The 19852-nt window shown below is 33.4% G+C and overlaps 3 protein-coding genes across 6 annotated transcripts in view; 1 reads left to right on the top strand and 2 right to left on the bottom strand.

Annotated features, from left to right (window-relative positions):
• LOC143377223 (mitochondrial inner membrane protease ATP23 homolog) overlaps positions 1-2089 on the bottom strand; it is a 200707-nt gene extending 198618 nt beyond the window's left edge. The window contains exon 1 of the mRNA XM_076828287.1: positions 1732-2089. Coding sequence (XP_076684402.1) covers positions 1732-1930 — 199 coding nt within the window. The 5' untranslated portion in view covers positions 1931-2089. The remainder of the gene's footprint in view (positions 1-1731) is intronic.
• Positions 2090-10591: 8502 nt separating this feature from the next.
• On the top strand, positions 10592-15516 carry Thoc5 (THO complex subunit 5). Of its 3 annotated transcripts, XM_076828214.1 has the most exons (11): positions 10592-10964; positions 11028-11165; positions 11307-11521; positions 11607-11682; positions 11761-11946; positions 12376-12508; positions 12576-12815; positions 13565-13667; positions 13743-13944; positions 14729-15020; positions 15102-15516. In XM_076828214.1, the coding sequence occupies exons 1-11, from the start codon at positions 10869-10871 to the stop codon at positions 15416-15418; spliced, it is 1998 nt and encodes a 665-aa protein (XP_076684329.1). In that variant the 5' UTR covers positions 10592-10868; the 3' UTR covers positions 15419-15516. The 3 variants fall into 3 exon arrangements, with proteins under 3 accessions (XP_076684329.1, XP_076684330.1, XP_076684332.1); XM_076828215.1 differs by lacking the exon at positions 11028-11165 and having other exon boundaries at positions 10704-10964; XM_076828217.1 differs by lacking the exon at positions 10592-10964 and having other exon boundaries at positions 11029-11165; positions 11295-11521.
• Positions 15275-19626, bottom strand: LOC143377206 (dynein regulatory complex subunit 2). Of its 2 annotated transcripts, XM_076828257.1 has the most exons (7): positions 19205-19626; positions 18870-19122; positions 18554-18771; positions 18091-18483; positions 17895-18029; positions 17640-17837; positions 15275-15382 (listed from the first exon to the last, which is right to left on the bottom strand). In XM_076828257.1, the coding sequence occupies exons 1-6, from the start codon at positions 19343-19345 to the stop codon at positions 17643-17645; spliced, it is 1335 nt and encodes a 444-aa protein (XP_076684372.1). In that variant the 5' UTR covers positions 19346-19626; the 3' UTR covers positions 15275-15382; positions 17640-17642. The 2 variants fall into 2 exon arrangements, with proteins under 2 accessions (XP_076684372.1, XP_076684371.1); XM_076828256.1 differs by having other exon boundaries at positions 15275-17837; positions 19205-19625.
• Positions 19627-19852: the final 226 nt, after the last annotated feature.

Genomic DNA, 19852 nt, shown 5'->3' on the forward strand with positions numbered 1-19852 from the left:
GGAATTGAATTAGGCCAAATCAAAGCTTTCTTAAAGGACAATGGAACCCTTTGAACTTCTACATTTTGATTGCACTTAACAGCAGAAACTGTGAAGATATTATTATCAAAATCTATATAATTCAAATAAGTATTAAGTCAGTATTTTTTTTTACCTCCTGCTGTATCAGTTTCAACTATACTAGATTTGTCAAAACTAAGATTTTTTTCTGATGTACAGACTTTGTTTTGAATTTCATCTAACACAGTTTCATTTAAATACTTACCGGCTTCATTCCAAATATCAAGTCAGAAATTCACACTTTTTTCGTAATTTTGTTCTTGTAACACCAATTAACACTTGCAACTCACTTCATCCGAGTTATTGAACACGTGGTTAGTTACTGGGCTAACAAGATTTGTTTGCACCGATAAATAGCCATGTAAATATTCAAATAAAAAATATTTGTCATATCCAAATTTTTTCTTCCTATTTGTTACAAATATTTTCCAAATTCTAAAACCCTTTTATCTAAAAAACTATTATCCTATAATAATTATGCTCTTAACAAGAAGCACGCTCCTCTTAGCCATATCATAACGTATGTCCGAAACACGTCATATATCTGGCCTTGAGACTTTAAATGGTATTTCTAAATATCTAAACAAAAAAAAGAAGACGAAATAACTTCAGATATCAAACCGAACAATTAAATAATGCAAATTATACCAAACATGTATTTTATCTTACGTGCATAGTTTAATAATTATTAATATTTCAACAGATGGCTAAGTACTGATGCATGGCTCCGTTATTGGTACATTTACCTTATATGTGCCAAAGATGTAACCCAATTTTCAAATTCGACTGTGTGAAGAACTAGAATTTAATCTGAACATTTTACAAACCGTCAAAAATTTAATTTTTGTTTCATAGAAGATGGCCATATGTTTGGTCAACTAACAGTCTCAAACTTAACATTTCGGTTACGCAATACATTATTACAATACTTGTAAATGATAAAACATCAGACTTTTATCTGGCACCCCACCAGAAAAAAATTAATAAAAGTCAGCAAAGATCATAAAAATTGAAGCATTTGACAATTTGCACAAAAATAGAGAATGAAACCTCAATCCTATGTCAACTATCTTAGTCGATCAATCAAATTGAAAAAAAGAATTAAACTCTTGTCTTTTTCTGTAAAATCTTCACTTGAGATTCTAGTTTTTCAAACAACTGAATCTAAAAATTGGGGTTAAAATTATGTCCATGAAGTTGCACTATGGTGAAATGAACTTTTGAGAATTATAAATTGCTTGGTTCTAAAGGTTGCTGTTTCCATGGTGCCAGGATTAATAAAAACTGAGATACTTCAATTTCCATATAGGTACTGCTGATATCACAAAAAATAATGTTCAGTGTGAAAAAAATACAATTGCCATGTGCTAACAAAACATAATAAGGATAAGATAATGCTTTAAAATATCCACGTATGTGTAAGGGTAAATACATGAAATTAAATTTTTTAAAACTAATTGATATTAACAACGATCTAAGCAATTTCTCCTGATTTGCAATTATCGTTTTTATTGTATTATTAGGTTTTCACCTTGCTTGCACGGATAATAAGTTAGAAAATATTAACGATATACATTTTCGTAAGTTAAGAACATTTAGGAAACGATGAAAGATTTTAGAATCGAAGAAGATGAAAGATAATGCTTAAAAAGTAAATATAAAAATTCTTACTATTTTTCACGCAATTGTAAACATTCATTTCACATTTGAATTTGTCTAATTCTTCTCGTTCTTGTACACGAAAAATTTTATTAATCCAACTACGCGGTTTCTGTCCTCTTCTTTCTGGATATAGATCAGAATCTTCAATTCTAATACCATTATTGGCATTTGAAATTGACTGCTCAGTTTCTTCCTTCGGTACTGTCATAACTATCCAAATAATTATAATTTATATTTCTAATTTAAAAAAATGGGTTCCTTTAGTAAGTAGCAACAAATGATAGTAGGTTACACTGCTTATCACACAGGACTGTGTTCACACGGCTCAAAAATATTTTTCTATTCTGTTGTGTTATGTAACCCCTTGTGTTACGATAGAGCACTAAAGAGGTGAGGGTCCTCTAGAGAGAGAAGATTATTGAGTACCCGCCTTTTTGAGTATTGTCAGATTCACTTTATAAACAAAATATGCGTTATTGATATTGATGCATGGTAGCACGACACATTATTAGGGTATTTTATTACATTTTAGTTTATATTTGGTTTATAAAGCGAATTTGACAGCAGTCAAAAGGGCGGGTACTCAATAATCTTCTCTCTTCAGAGGACCCAATATGGCGGATGCGCATACTTACCATCACCTGTCTCCCGGTGCGTCGCTGCTGCTGGGACCCGAAGGAGAGAGGAGGGAAAAAGGAAAAATGACTATCGTTCGTTGGGCAACATAAGCGAAATGCTTGAAACGCCATCCTGTGTGTTAGAAACACACAGAAAAACACAAAATACAATAGTGCTTTAGTTACGACTCTCTATGGCCGGTATTCATAGTCGCTACCTATTCTTAAGCAAATGATTAAGCATGCGCCCAGCCGACTCTAATACTAGCCGTGCTATACGACGTGGCAACACCGCTCATGTCAGAATCGGGAGTCCTATTTTCAATAGTGGTGTTTTGTACTCAGCGTTATAATTAACGCTATTTTGCGATATAAAATTAAATTAATATATAGTACTTTTATTAATTATGTATAAGGAATACGTGTATATCATAAGTATAGTAAGTAGAAGTAATACAGAAGTATATTAATATTTATAAATGTGGTATATATTTTGTGGACTCTCGGAATAGTGTGGTGTTGTGATGCATTATATTTTAAATATTTACAGAGATTTCAAGAAAATAGAAGTGTGAAACAAGATAAAATTATCCTCGAACCAAATTGAAGGATTTAAAAACTGATAAAGGTATGTATAAGTTAATAGAGACCTGAAATAGACAAAATTATTGGTACGAAGTCAAACAGGTTAAGTGCCCGTGCAAAAGAGGTTAGCATCATTACCTATTGAAAGGAACAATTATGCAGTTAATTATAAAATCGTGTTAGGGGACAGTATGATAATTGTGGAAAATTTCCTCACCACCCTAGGGGTATTTACCGTGGCGTGTTACCTTTTTTTTTATTATAATGGGCGGTTCGCCAATAGCCATATCATCCCATTTTCTAAAATAAAATTAATATTTTTAAATAGAACATAACAAAAACATAACTTTTGTATTCTTAAAGAAATAAAGTATTACATTTTGAAATAGTAATAAATAATTCTGAATAATATTAATAACAAAACATAACGAAACATACAGTGGACGAAATTTCTATAAGAACACTACTATTTTTAATAAAAAATGTCAAGTAATGTGCTAATACAATTAATGGAAGGCTAAGAAATATGTAGTGACGGAAGGATACAAAATAAGAAAAAGTATTAAGAATTAAAAAAATCGTATTTTTGTTACAAACTATATATAATACTTTAAAGTACAGAAAACTAACGAAATTTGCATAGAAACAGTGTATTAAAAATAAAACATTAGTACAAAAAACATAAAAAGTATAATATTAATAAAATGTAGTTCCACCATTATGCTGAATTACTTGAAATATTCTGTTCTCCATACTACAAATTAATTTTTGTAACGTTGTAATATGGATTTTACTCCACTCAACTCTAATTGCCTTTTCGAGCTCCTTAATGTTATTATACTGCTTCCCATTTTTATATACGGCTCTTGATAGGATTCCCCATAAGTTTTCTATTGGATTTAAGTCCGGGGAACGAGCGGGCCACTTCATAAGTGGCAAATCTTTTTGCCGAAACCATTCGCATGACTTTTTAGAAGTATGAATTGCTGCATTATCTTGTTGAAAAACCACATTTTCTTCGTGATTGTCTTCAATAAATGGAATCAAACAATCTTCTAATAAGGCTATGTAGTTTTCTGAATTCATTCTTGTAGAAATTTTATAAAGTGGCGTCTTAGAGGAGTAACTGAACGCAGCCCACACCATCAAAGTTCCTCCGCCGAAATTTCTACTCATGGCAACAGATTTATCTGTGCGTAAGTCGTGCCAGTAATATTTAAACCCATCAGGTCCGTCTAAATTAAATTTTTTTTCATCGGAAAATATTATATCTTTCCACTCTTCGCGCCAGGTCATATGGTTTCGTGCGAATTCTAATCTTGCACGTTTATGCTCCTGCGTAAGAGGTGGCTTCAACGACCTTTTGGTCCACTTCAATCTTTTATCTCGCTGCAATATTTGTTGCACACGTCGCGTGGTCACTGGTAATTCCAAAATTTTTGTTATTTCACTAGCAGTTTTATTTTGGGTCGATATTTCTTTAAATTTTCGCGAACGATCACGCCTTGTTAATTTTGTATTTCCACCTGTATAATGATTTTTACCGTAGTTTTCACGTAATTGTAAAAAATTGTATATACAAGTAGTGGATCTACTAATTTTTTTAGCGACCTCTCGAAAAGACAATCCTGCATCGCGGTATGCTTCTATTTTTGCTTGTTCTTCTGAACTTAAAACTTTTCCTCGTGGCATTTTGGTTGAACAGAATTTATTTAATGTATTACTGTATATATTTAACAAATACAATATTATATACTGATAACACTGACTATCTCAAATGTTTCTCGTACAAATGTTGAAACAGAACTAAATCAATGTGACCATTCTTATAGAAATTTCGCACTGACTTTGGTCGGCGAGTGACTGTTGCATACATAACACTAGAAGACTCGCAACTTTGTTTACACAAATCGTTCCATAATAAAGACATTGTAGTGTTTGTAAGGTTCCAGATGTACAACTAGTAAAAATTTATGGAATACATTACTTTTTGTGAGTAAATCAGAGTGTTCTTATAGAAATTTCGTCCACTGTACTTTGACATTCTCTCGAAAAAGTATTAATAATAAAAATATATTAAGCAAATAAATAAAACTCTATTAATATATTAAAACATATTGAAAATAATAAGTTAAATATATATAAAATTTAATGTTTTAAGAAAGATCAAATTAAAAAAAATCATTGAAAATCTAGTTCCTATTAAAAGTTTTTAATTTACGATTTTTAGAAGTGATGTCTATACGTGTTTCCAACTGACTATTATTTACAGTTTTCACATAATCGTTTAATAAAATATTCGGAAAAATTGATAATAATTTAAACAAAATACTGTGGTAAGCTCGACCACAAACGCATGTATCTGAAAATGCTAAATAATGTGTGTCTGATTGAATACTAATATATGCTAATTTACATAAAATATGTTTATGATTTTCAAATTGCAAAAATTGAGATTCTAAATTGCCATCATTTATTATGGCTTCTATTATTGCATACATATGAATAAATGAGGCTATCACTTCTACAGTGGGAACAGAAAGGCCCCCTCTTTGTAAGTGATCAAAGTATACGTAGCCTACAGTTTTACCTTTATCCTCCACAACTAATAATTGACATATATTGCAATTTAATTTTTTAGCAACAGAATGGGACCCGTATCCAGAGATATAAATTTTAATGGAATCATCTACAACACAATCGCACTAGTATTCGGTATCGAAGATTCCTGAAAAACAAGTCACATCAATGGAAAGATCATGAGGATCGTTACTATTGTCATCACAAATTCGAAATTTATTTTTGATTTCAGTAAGAGAAAACGAATTTGCCGATTTTGTAAATATATGTTTTAATCTAATATTTTTTTCTGCATGAATTACTTCGTTATATGACACAAGGTAATTACAACCAGATAAAAGTCTATAATTTCCAAATCGTTTTCCTAATTTTTCAGTTGTAAATTTTCCAGCTAAAAGATATGATATGTCAAAATTTTGAAAACAGTACTCTGTAAGTAATAAAAGAACTGTAGTACTTTGGTGCAGAGCTTTGAAAGTATCTACTGTTAAATGGCCATTGGTCTGTAAATTTTGCCAAGAATTTAACCATAATAGAAATTTCTTTAAAAATTCACATCTAAAATCATTAACATTCAAAATCGGTTTACAAAATTCGTTTCTTTTCCTGTTACCTTTTACACTACTTGTATTGTTCACAATGTCCCACCAATTGCGAAATATTTCTAAAAAATGAGCAGTAGCGGTATAATTGAAATCTTTCATAGCTGCTATTGTAGACTGATGGAATATATTATCAACGAGGAAAACTTTTTGTCGGTCAAAATTATTTGGATATAGTGATTTATAATTTAATTTATAAGCTTTCTTAGCGATTAAATGTTTTTCGAAATCGTAAACCGTACGTAAATCATTAAACTTAGCTAATCTTAGTTCGTTTGTATAAATGTCGGGGAAAACGAAAGTTTTATCTAAATTTTTTAAATTTAACCAATTATTTCTAATATTTTTCATTATATGAACAAAGTCGAAAGAAAGAAAAATGGTTTTATTAGATTGTGAAGGATTAGGAAAACTTATACCATTATTAGATAATTTATTAAACATATTTCTATTGATTCTATGATTATCTGCTACAATGCATATTATTTTGAAACCACACTTTTGGACAAATTCTATAATTTTATAAATAATGGGTATCATTTCGGTAATATTGAAAACTGGTAATAATTTAATAATTTCAGAAAAATTTCCAAAGGCTGAACTTATCATAAAAGCTAAAATGGTTTTTGCCAATTCGTTAGAATTTGAAGCGGAACCCGCAAGTCTATTTGATTTGTACTGTAATTTTGAACTAATATAAATTTCATCAATTAATAAAATCACTACTTTTTCTCTAGATGTTAAATTGAATGATATATTAATAAGATAGTGTTCATTTGTTATTTCATTATCTGGTGTAATGGTCATATTGGCTGAAAGATACTGTAAATACCGTTTATGAGGTAAAATAAGAAAAGTTCTTAATAAATTGTATGCAGCCGACGATTGGCTATATAATGAGAAAGCCATAATAATGGTGCATGAGCTATATCTATTGTTTTTATTTTTTATTTTTCTTACTTGATCGGTTACTATTTCGAGATATTTGGTATAAGCAAAATCAATTGATTCTGCAATAATATATGCCTTATTGAGTCCTTCTAGAGACTTCTCAAGATGTTTTTCAATAAGACATATATCAGTGTCAGAATCTGCATTATGTAATACTTTATACGTACTTAATATATTCTGAAGCTGGGACCACATAGACAATTTCTTGTCAAAAGGTAGTACCCACTTTAAATCATTAAATGATAGTTCATTGCCTTCTTGAAAAACTTGTAATTTCATGTCGTCACTAATCACAATCTGTGTATTTAGTACCAAAAAATCAGAATAATCATTACATACAAGCATTAAAAAATAAAATTTTGAATTTGTTATTTTAATAGTCCAACAGTTTGAAATTACGAGCTTTTCTTTATAATTATTTATTAAATCCGCGAAATTACTAATCAAATCTGAATTAGTAAATTCTTGGACTAAATTTTCATGTCTTTGGAGGATTTTTTGTTCACGCTCTACAGGATCTTTTCTTGGTGGTAGCACACGTTTTGTAAAATAAGGTAAATTGGGGAAAATGGATGGTACTGCATTCTCTATAAGCCTTGGACATTTCAACAAAACATTCTCCAGTACACCATTGGGCGATAGAATACCGTGGTACCTTTGAATATCAGTTTCTGCAAAATGCAGACTACAGACGGCAGAATATTTTGATGGTGTCCAATTCTTACGAGGAATTGCAACCACCTATTTCTTCCGCAATTCCTCATCTTTGGGGAATAAAAATATAGAATTGTAATTATTATCTTTTAAAGTACTATCATAATTTCCCTTGCAATTGGAAACACAGCAACGTCGTGGCATTATTAATGAATATGTGAAATTTATAAAAAAAATATGTATAAAACAAAATGTCCAAAAATGCTATAGATTATATTAAATAAATGTGCTACACACAAAAATAAGGATCTGTAGAGTTAATATAAATAAATGAAACACCTGGATTATTGCTTCGTTTCTCACATTTAATGGACTTCAGTACATTAATATTTGAAACATTTGAAAGATAGGCGGAAAACCGAAAGGCCGGTAGATGGAGGCTATGTAGCCGAAAGGCCGGTGGGTAGTGGGAGGCTGTTACGGTAGGTTGGGTTAGGTATATCGAAGCCGGACTCCCGCGGTGTTGCCATTTTGCCTTCAGCACGGCTAGTACTAGAGTCGGCTGTGGCTCTGCTCGTTGGAGTGCGGGTGATTCAAAATAAAACAAGCTGCACAGAAATTTCTGGGTTAGACTCTTCGATGTACTTTGTACTGGTCAATAAGCTGGTTAGTGACAGACTGATTCAGAGGGCAGAAACTAAGATAGGAACTTCCGGAATAGCGTTTAGACAGGAAGCAGCAGGCTTTCATAATTTAGGTGGCGTTGCTGTCGCGGTATAGTTGTGTTTGTATTTGTACAGACATGTTGGCTTACGCACACTTCTGCAGCTTACGCTAGCCGACGCTTACTAATGACTGGAATTCTCGTATTCTTCTCGTAATTTCACTCAAAGTTATGGAGATGTAGCAGTGACGTTAAAGTGAGAACAAAAAAAACTGTTGCCGGCATGGCCACTTGTCAAAATGTGGGATTTGGATTTATTCACTCAGTCGCTAATAACTTTGTCATTTTTCAAATTGTCACGGAACAGAATTAAGGATAAATTCAGCCACAGCATCATTTTACACTTCGATTATCTATATATACATAAAATCCCCAGTTTAGTTACAAATAAAAAAACAGTTTAATGATGTTACGCTACCGCTTGAACATGGCTAGGAAATCGTATGTAATCGATATGTAAAGTACGATTAGTACGTAGGAGCGAGATTTGAAACTGAGGACGAAGAGAAGAGTTTATTACCAGGACCCATAAAACACGTAGAGCGCGTCGTGTTTCCCGAGGGTTTTTCCTCGGTAGTTTTAAACGTGCCCCCACAATGCTAGCAGCTGATGCTTTAACTCGGAAAGCGTACGAAAGCCTGGGATTGTATTCAATAGCTTTAAAATTACAGTTAGGTTAGGCGAGGATAGTAAATAGCTTTACTTTTCCTCGCACATCTGCGTGCCAAGTGTCGTCGAGCGGGCAGCGGCTCGTCTCATGAAACGACTTAAAATTCTGTCCTCGCTTTTAATAATTACCTATGTCCTGTAAAGGTAAAAAGTCCGGTCGGGAAAGACCAAAAGTCATAAACTTTGTCCGGGTGGCATCGTCTTGACCCTGAGGGTTGCGCTTACCTACTTGTCAGATATGTATGTATTGTACGCAGCCTATGTAAACTATGTAATCGGAAAGCGTGCCTTGACCACCAGCCGAGAGTGGAGGGAAGCGCTAAAGAAGGACCAAGGACGGAGAGGTGGCTAGAGGACAACCCTCTGACGAAGCTTGGGGGATGTCATCGTTCTGATTGGACAACAAGGATCTAGGGGAGGACCAGGAGGATCTTATCATCGACTTCGTTGACGAGCTCGGTGCTGCTTCTTGGACGCTTGATTCATTCTGTCGCTAACCAGCTTTCTGAGCACTTGGAAATATACTTTGAAGTACATCTTGAAATAGCTTCTGTGTACGTGGTTTTATTTTAAAAACCTCCCGTACTCCGACGAGCAGAGCGGTTCAGTGCTCCACGGGCACCAACCCGCGTTCTGATCCCAAATTTACCGCTAAAATACGTAACAATGATATTTAAACATGTCGTAATTCAAATTTCGGCAACTTACTTTGTGTTTGAGACTGCATTTTGGTTGCAATTTAATGGTACAGCGATACATATTTGTAAAAACACGTTTATAACTTGGTTATAACTTGACGGTAAGCTGTACCATTAAACGACTAAAAGACTAAAGTGAATTCATATATTCATATATACATTATACTTTTTAACTAAAGTGAAGAAATATTCGGTAATTTAAATAGATCAAGAACGATTACATTGATTCAAAATATACAACTGAGAGTCTATAAGAACAGTGAGGACTTGAGAATGTTTTGAAAGTAGAAATTGGGGTTAGGTATGTAGCGCGTGCAAAGAGTACCTTTTGTTATGCTCTCCACCAATCAGAAGCGATCACGAAAATCGCGAATCACTGTTCTGCCTGCACCAATCAGAAGCGATCACGAAAATCACGGATTACTGTGAAAAATCACCGTGATTGGGAACGAACGTGATCGGATCACTCGTGATTCACAAATCATGGCTCTAGCCAACACTAATCACTATCAAGCATTTGCTCAAGATGCTGCCTAGATTCATAGACGTGACTTATTCAATTGCTTATTCTAAACAAATGTTTAAGATCACCTTAAACAACGTCTATGAATTCCTGATGTCTTAAGTGAAATAGGATCGTCTTCTAGAAGATAATCTTAAGCATTTGCTTAAGAAACGTTTGTGAATACCGCCCTAAGACTCTTTACTTCATGACATAACCTAACCTATATATATATATATATAGATATATGCTCTGGTACGTAAATAATGTTTCTGGCATCACTGGATTTCTATGTCCACACTTCGTCCCTATACCAATAGTATTTTCAACCACCTGTTTTTGTTTATATTTTAGATAAATATTAATGTGTATAATAATATTTTAACCCCGTTTACTTAGAAACCTGAAGAATCGGTCATAATATTACTATTTTTCGTGTTAAAATTGTAAAGGCAAACTCGGACAAATAATATTTTAGATTATATCGAAGGAAAAAGAACGAGTAAAACATCCTCACGTTTGTCGTGTTGATACGTTGTTCAAGTTTTCCACAAATAGATAAAAATGGGTAAAGAAAACGATTCCGATAATTCAAAAAAGAGAAGGAAATCGATCAGTGGAAATTCTGGAATATCGTTTAAAGATGGAGACATGTACAAGGTATAAAGATTTTTTTACGTCTTTTTCTTTTTCGATGCCAAATTGAATATTTTTTATATTTAGGCTATAATCAGTTATGAAGAAAAAGAAGCTCTGGACAGATTACCAGAAATTGACTCTGAAAACTTTTTATCAACTTGTGACAATATACGTAAAGCTATGAATAAAATAGCAAAACTAAAAATCAATGGGGATACAAGTGTTTGTATTTTAATTAACAAAATTCAATTAAAATATTGTATTGTTCCAATATATACATATATAACGTGATATCTGCAGAAAGCAGCTTCCGATGTGGTTGCGTTAAAATTGGGGTAATTGTTCAAATAGTTTTTCTTTTAGGCAAAGGATGAAATACACGAACTTCAAATTCAAACGTCCTTAGCATTTATTGAACTTAAGAAATTGAATAGAATGGAAAAGTTTCGTACCAAATTTGCTAGGGATTCTCTTATAACATCAAAGAGCAGCGTTGATAGCAGGCACCTACATTTACAAAATCTATTATACGAAGTGATGCATTTAAAAAAAGAAGTTATTAAATGCCTTCAGTTTAAGTAATCATTTTTCTCTTGTGTATTTGTAATACAATTTATTTTATGTATAACAAAATAATGCATATATTTTACATAATTTATGTAGATCCAAAGATGAATTAATACAACTTGTATCAGAAGAAGAATTTTATAAGGAGGCACCCAAAAATATTTGCAGACCAGTAAGACAAAGATTGAAGTTGCATAAACTGTAATTACTCGAAACTTATCTTTATGATATCGTAAGTCACTGTTTTCAGGAAATAACAAAATATAATCCACATCAACTGAGGCTAGCTCGCTTAGAATGGGAATTAACACAACGTAAACAACTGGCTGCTTTGTGCGATGAATTGACAGATAGCAAAAAAGCAGTAGCTTTAAGTATAGAGTCTAAACAATCCCGACTCGATAATCTTGCACCACAACTTCATTTAATATTAGAGGTGAACCTCCGATTTTTAAAAATGATATAACTAATTAGAATTTAGATCAGGCTTGGGAATTAAGTGAATGCGGCGGCCGATTTTTAGAGGCAACGCCTCCTTTCTCCGGCAGCGCGTCTTGGCCCCCGCGGCGGTCTAGGTGCTTGGAGCGCCTCAGGCCCGGGCCACGTGAACCGCGCGTGGCGCGTTGACAAAACAAAATCGCATCGAAAATCGTGCTCTCTGGGACGATGTGGAAACCTACTGATACAATGACGCCCCAAAGCGCCACGCGCAGTTCATATAGTACGGGCCTGAGGCGCTCCAAGCACCTTGGTCGCCGCGGGGGCCAAGACGCGCGGCGGGAGAAAGGAGGTGTTGCCTCTAAAAATCGGCTGCCGCGTTCACTTAATTTCCAAACCTGATTTAGATAATTGTTCAATTTTCTAGGCAAGTAAACCCTTGCAAGAAAGCCTTGGTTTACCATTAGATAAGGTTAGGCAAGAGCATCACAAAGCAACGTTACTTGTATCACCGCTGTATGTTCTTTACGCCAAAGCATCTGCATACAGAGATGCATATGGTATAGTATATATTATTCGAGCTTCTAGTATATCACTATTACATTTCTACATAAGTTTCCTTTACAGATAATACTATAATAGTAAAAGTGGAAGGTGATGAGGAGGAAGCGAAACGTGCAAATAACCAAGACGGATTACAAGAATCCGATTCAGATCCTGAAAACTTATCGGAAAATCTTGTAGAAGAAACTCCAGTACATAAAAAGAGACATCATAGGTTGTCTAGAGAAGCTAGACAAGAGGAAAAGAAATCTAAGCTCCTGCAAAGGCATCCTCTGAATGTGAAGATAGTTATAAAATTAAAAAGTTAGCATCTAAAATAATGACTAATTTTGGTAATTATTTAGAAGTTTTCCATCCTCACCGATTTCAATGATTTTTGAATATGTTATCAAGATCAAGATTCTGAAAAACTTTTTCCTATACATGTTACCGCCGCACAACCTTCGTTTTCGAGATATTGGCGAAAAACTTCTGTTGATTTATTCCGACGCAACGCATTCCATTTTCCACCTTGTCCCGGGTATTAGTATTCGTTGGGGCTAGATTAGTGCGGGGGGCGCGTAAAGTATGATAGCGAACTGATATGAGTTTAGAAATTTGAACCAGAAACTTGCGGACGCAATTATTTACGCGCCCGCGAGCGGGCGCGCGCTCTCCGCGTTGATCTAGCCCCAACCAATACTAATACCCGGGACAAGTTGGAAAGTGGAATGCGTTGCGTCGGAGTAAGTCAAAAGAAGTTTTTCGCAAATATCTGGGAAACGAAGATCAGCTTCGTCATTTGTTTTGTCCCATGCTGGCGCGTACGCCGCCACGGACACGCACTGTAGGTAGGTATACGGCAGAATACATTGTGTAATAGCAGCAGTTTTTCGCGAATATCTCGAAAAGGAAGGTCGAGCGGCGGTAACATGTATAGGAAAAAGTTGTTCAGAATCGTGTCCCCGACAACATATCCAAAAATCATTGAAATCGGTGAGGATGGAAAGCTTCTAAATAATTACGCTAATTTTAAATGAAGATTAAGCATTTTAAGAACAAACCTTTTTCAGATGAAACAAAATTAACATTACAGTTTTTTTATATGATGTTTCTGAGAGTAGTCACTGTGGAATCAAAATTGAAAACTGGAGGTGCTGGAGGCAATAATACTGGGTATACAAACTTTTCACATATTAGTTATATTAATTGGTGTTTTACCAGAATTCTGTAAAACTCTTTGAACAACAGAGATATGCTGGTATCGGAATCAATCTTACGAGAACTATACTCGCGAGATTTAGGATTGGAAAGCCCAAATGCTGCTAATCACTATCAGTTAAATCGACATAATCTGGGGCACTTTTCATCACTTGGAGTAGGAATTCCATATAAGTGGGCACAAAGAATGGCTGGCTTACACTTCATTTCGCCTGATACTCGCGAACAAAAGGTATCTTTGAGAACTCTGACCCTTTGCAGTCGTATGTCTAAGCTCAGCCACCATAGCTTTTTTACCGTTCCAGTCGTATGTCTACTCTCAGCCACCACAGCAAAGCACGGTGGTTGACTTTGTCGTTATGCCGGGTGCAAAAGTTTGACGAAACCGACGCATAGCCTGTCGGTCACGCGGTCACAATAGTATCGACGCTAATGTATCGAACTTCTAAAGAAAACGTCGCGAATCGAAAGTATCGCAAGTTTACGATACACACAAAATTGGAAATGACATTTCGCAAATTACGTTTAAGTGTAATTAGGCATTTTCGCTTTTTAAAATATTTTAAAAATAATACCCTCAAATGGCAAAAAGAAAGTTACCGAAAACAGTGTACCTTTTTTATTGTGACTCTTTGAACATTCGTTGAACGAACAGTAATACTTACATAATATGCAAGATTATGAAGGAAAAACAAAATTTATTTATTCTTTTTTAACTCCGACCAGCATGACACCTAAGTATAAACTAAATACGACCGCAAAGGGTTAATATAGGTATACACAGTGGCGGATTCAGTATAGGTATCCAAACACTACATTTTTTTCGTACTACTACACTTGGCCCGTTTTCAGTAAACTAGGTACTTCTTCATTTTTCCGAAAACTGGGCCCCCCAGAACGTTTGCCACCTGGGCCTCTTTTCTTAAATCCGCCACTGGGTATACATTAATGTATTACGTATTAAATTATTTGCATATAGTTTTTATGGTAATGTCGTACTTTTTTATAAAATACAGCTTACTAGTTGCGAAGCAACGCAAGACAGCGTTGAAAATGTATTGAGAGAAATTAAGAGACGCGTAAAAGCAAGATTAGAGTTGTGTACAGAAATCCGACAATTAGAGTCTGGAAATTTGCCAATTTTTACTAACAAAAATGATCTCCTGCCACAAAAACTTAGTACGATTTTGCAAAAATTTACAATAATATCATGGAGTACCTATTCAACCTGTGGTAATCTTGCTTTTCAACAAGGATTAGTGTCTTCATTGGATATATTTTATGAAGCTACACTTCGTCGAGGAAATAGTAAGATATTGTATTTAAAATTATTCTATATGTAATTTTGCCTTCGTTATTTACTATACAATATGTGTTCATGTGTTTTAGACGAGTTAATTGCAAGAATAGCGATCAAACCAGATTACCCAAAAATAGCACCTGTGTTTAATATAAGTATAAATCCTATGATACCAGCATCTGTAGATATTTTGCGGGATATTGAAAGAGAAGTTAACGTTATGTGGATAGAACTGCCAACGTTGTCTACACAATTGCAACGGTTAAGAGCATGCTTCGACATTTATTTGGAAACAGAAAATATGGCACAGAAGGAGAAAATTTTTTTTCATCCAGTGAAGGGTCGTACTCGTGCCAGACCATATAAATATCTAGATTTAGGGGGAGGAATTTTCATTCACCGTTAATACAATATATGCAACAAAATAGTATATACATATATTCATATAAAACATGTATTACTATGTATGTATATAAATATATTCATATAAAACTATGTGCGTAATGTTTGTAGTTAACCCTAGTTCGGCTGACGAATTTTATATGTACATCTGCACGAATAAAGTCATGTCTATGCACTGGACTAAGGTCGAAGCCAGATATATTAGCCGGTGAATTCGTTTTCGCGAGCAGCAATCGAGGAGAAATCAACCACCACCACCTGACGATCGTGGATTTGTCAGTTGGAGTTGCGTGGCCTTCGTAGGGTATGGTGGGGTAACGGGAACGTTGCTCGGCTCCGCCTGAACCTAGCCGTTTGGCTGTTATTTATTCTTAGCGTAATAGTGCTAAAAAATTTTTACGTACATTCTTCTTTTCTATACATTTTCTAAAAGTCACCCGGGTGACTGAGTTAGCCGAAATGAGAATAAAACATTTTAACAGGTAAAAGTAAGGCGAAGAAAAAAAACTAAAAACCATTATTGCATGTTTTTTCTAATAAAAAATCATTCGTTTGAGATGCCATGAAAGCTCAGAAAAGAAAGTACTTAGAAGCAATATTTTTTTCGCGGTAGAATTCAAATAGTCACCCGGATGACTCGTCAGCCGAACAAGGGTTAACCCTCGTCAGACAGCATAGGTACAATTGTACCTTTTGCGTTTTTAAATTGCGATAACTTTTTTTTTGAGAAGCCGGAGAACGCTGGAGTTTCGTGACATCTCTAAATTTCTGGTCTAGTTTATATAGACCAATTCTCAGAAAAATATCTCAATCCCCTTCCGAGATAGGGGGTCGAGTCGAGGGTTGCATCCATAATAGCGGCATAGGCACAATGGCGCCCTCATATATGAGCCGTTTATTTTGAAAGTGGCGTAAGTCCATTTTCCAAAAAAATCGAGTTAGCTATCTTAATAGTTACATTTTTACATGACCTTTTTATTCTGAAGCAAATTGTTACTAATATATTTAAAATCATTCAAATTTTTTTAAACGAAAATATGCTGGTTAATGAAGTGATGGAAAAGTTTATTTTGAAAGAGGCGGAAGTCCCATTGTGAGAGTTTCAAATGGATATGGAAAATATTATGCAATAAATTTTTTTTGAGATCACAGCTTTATGTTTAATTATCAAGGTAGCAGTTTAATTATCAATGCGCAATGAATTTGTTATGAACAATTTAATCTCAAATTTCACTTTCGATCCGCTGCCGAATTCATACGGGTCTCCGGATATGCTCTTGTAATTTTCAGCAATTTGTTAATAATTTGTTTGTAACAAATCAATTGCATATTACAAAGTAAATGTCTGCGGGACATAAAGCAGTCACAGCTGAAACCATAGCAAACAACTAAAGTGCGAAGACTTGGACGAAAAAAAAACCAATCACAATCTAAAATATAAGGACTTAATGAATTTATTATATTATATACCACCTGCACACCATAATTATTTTAAATCACTCCCGCATACAAAAACTGGAGAAGACTGAATAATAATTAATAAAGCAATATTAATTTTAATGTAAAAATTACTTAACAAAGAATGACAGTTGAATATTTTTTTGATTTTATAACATAAAAGTGTATACATTTATTTTTATTTCAAGGGAAATTTACTTTTCTTACGGACTTGTGCTTTCTTAAGAATTGAAAACGTCATTTCACTGATTTTGAAAGTGGCGTAAGTCCATTTGTAGCCATCAAACACATATTATTTCTTAAATAATGTCAATTATGCTAATTGGGATGATAAATTTAACAGCCATGGAAAGCCAAAAACATTATACTACTATGTTATCTGTTACTCATATTCTTAAATTTAATCCAACGCAAACCCTTCAATATCTCGATTCGAACATAAATGGACTTACGCCACTTTCAAAATAAACGGCTCATATTTTGTATGAAGATAATGCAAGAAAAAAAGAATGCAATTTTTTTTTCATGATAATGTTATTTTATCATAAAAAAAGTAAAAAAAGTAGATAATTTACATTATATAAGAAAATTTGGGAACTTTTTTTTATTGATGTTCATTGAGACTAAATGTTATCAATTTATCGTACAAATTATACCGACAGTGAGAATATTCAAATAAAATATGTGAGGGTGCCTCTGCCGTCTGTTAACGTTGTAAAATAGTGCCGTCTGATGAGGGTTAAAGCAAGTAATTTTAGGGTACAAACCGTTTATATTGATGTCAATGCAACTGATTGCAATACCGATATTCCAGAGGCTGTTGTAACATATTCTTGTAATTTATATTTTAATTTTTTATATTCCAAATACAATTTCCCACTTTCTTTTTTTAATAAAATGTTATCGGCTTCCATATAATTATACTGTTTCCAAAATTTATTGATTTTATTACACGATCTAGGCATCTGGAATAATTGATATATGTCAAAATATTACCTCAAATCTTTTTCGTAATACCTTACATTTGTGTGAGAAAATTCGGTGTATGTAGTTTGTGTGAAATATTCCTTAATATCGAAGCGTAATGGTTCTAAAGAGGAGCATATTCTAACTATTTCGTGTATTACGGAACCCTTTTCTATAATTCTCCGCAAATTCTACAAAAAGAAAGAAAGGTTATTCGATTGTCATATGTATAGAAAAATGTTTCGTCCTTACCTTTAAGACGCCATTACTGGCAACTGTTAATTTTTTTAATTGTAAAGAATCTATTACTTGAATTACTGTAAGTTTGTGTGTAATACTTTTTATCTTCTCTTTTATTTCTATATTTTGTACTTTAAGTTTTGCAATCCGCTTCTCTCTGCTTAATAATAGTATTTGTATACTATATTTTAAACTTTTAATAATATCCTGTAGTTGTATATATGCTTTTGGATATTGCAGTATATACAGTTGATGAGTATTGTCTTGTACTTTCAAGTACTCATATTGTTTCTTTTTATTCTCAGTCACTTGCTCGTACTTACTTATTACTTCATTCATCTCCTTCCAAACATATTCCATTTTTATAAAAGATTGGTATACAAAGTCCGATGCCATGTCTTCCTCCTAATATTTAATGAATCTATTTATAATGCTTTATGTAAAGGCTAACTGAAGTCTATGTTAATGTTATTACCAGATACAAGACGTTACGAATATTAATAACATTTTGTGTCTTTCTTATGGATAGTTCTTTGTGCAAAATTTTATTTTTCATACATATATTGTTCTGAATTTTCTTACAGTCTTCTTCCATGTAATTTTGCACTAAATGTAATTCAATTAAGTCGTTAAGCTTAATGTTATCTAACTTATATGTGACATGTAAGTTTTTAAATTTTTCTGCATATTTCCCTGTATGACATTAGAACAAAGTTAGTCATGTTCATAAACTTATCAATGACAGCATAAAATACTTCATCGTTTGACATAAAAGATATTGTAGGAAGTACCAATTATAGTATCAATTAATACAATATGAGCTTCTTGAAGTCTTCTGTAATTTTCATCTGCTATTTCTAATTCATGATGAAGGTGATGAATCGTATCATTTTGTAATTTTATTTTTCTATCAGAAGTTTCATTCAGGCGTTTTACATTTTCATAAAGTTCTTGGCATTTTATTTGTCGCAAAACATATCTCCATTTTTCATTAATTTTAACAATATTTAATCTTGAAAATACTTCTTCACGTTTTAACTTATTCTGTAATAATTTAATGTCAGAATGTTATAATAATAAAATGAAAAGATTTATGTAATATGATTTTTAGTAATTTCATTAGTACTTTAGTGTAAATAGCAATTAACTGTTGTTTACGCCTCTTAGCTTCTAATTCAAATTCGGCACGATGTTGTATATATCGTGCACGTTCTTCTTCATTCATCCGCGCAAATTTATTACTTTTAGTTTTTCTTCTTCTTATCATGTTTATGTAATTTTCTTTTTATTTAATCTAGACTATTACAATATCTAATGACTTGAATCGCTTATTATTGGAAAACAACAATATGGTATTCAAAAATCATAAATTATAAATCACAACCCTTTATAGTCTTAACTGTGTCATAAAATAATACTACTCCACATTTTTAATATTAATAACACATGGGTCGCTGTGTTACAGCATTGTCTGTACAATTTACTTGTCCTAGTTTGATCAATAATGGACATTCATAAATAGCATAAGACGTCTTAAGGGGGTAGACACGGGTAATGCAGCGCGCTGTATACCGACACAATCTGGCCCGAAATATGGGTCCGGGATTTTTCGTTTTTCGTCCTTATATGAGCAGATTTTGGGCTGGGCGAGGTCTCATTCGAAAGAGGAAGGTTCAATGCGGAGCGCTCTGCTCATGGTTCAACGAGATTGTGTTGATATGTAATAATATCAGTGTCCAAAGTAAAGCAAAAGTCCACAAAAAATACCCGCAGA

The sequence above is a fragment of the Andrena cerasifolii genome, chromosome 15, assembly GCF_050908995.1.
Source record: "Andrena cerasifolii isolate SP2316 chromosome 15, iyAndCera1_principal, whole genome shotgun sequence".
NCBI classification, from domain to species: domain Eukaryota; kingdom Metazoa; phylum Arthropoda; class Insecta; order Hymenoptera; family Andrenidae; genus Andrena; species Andrena cerasifolii.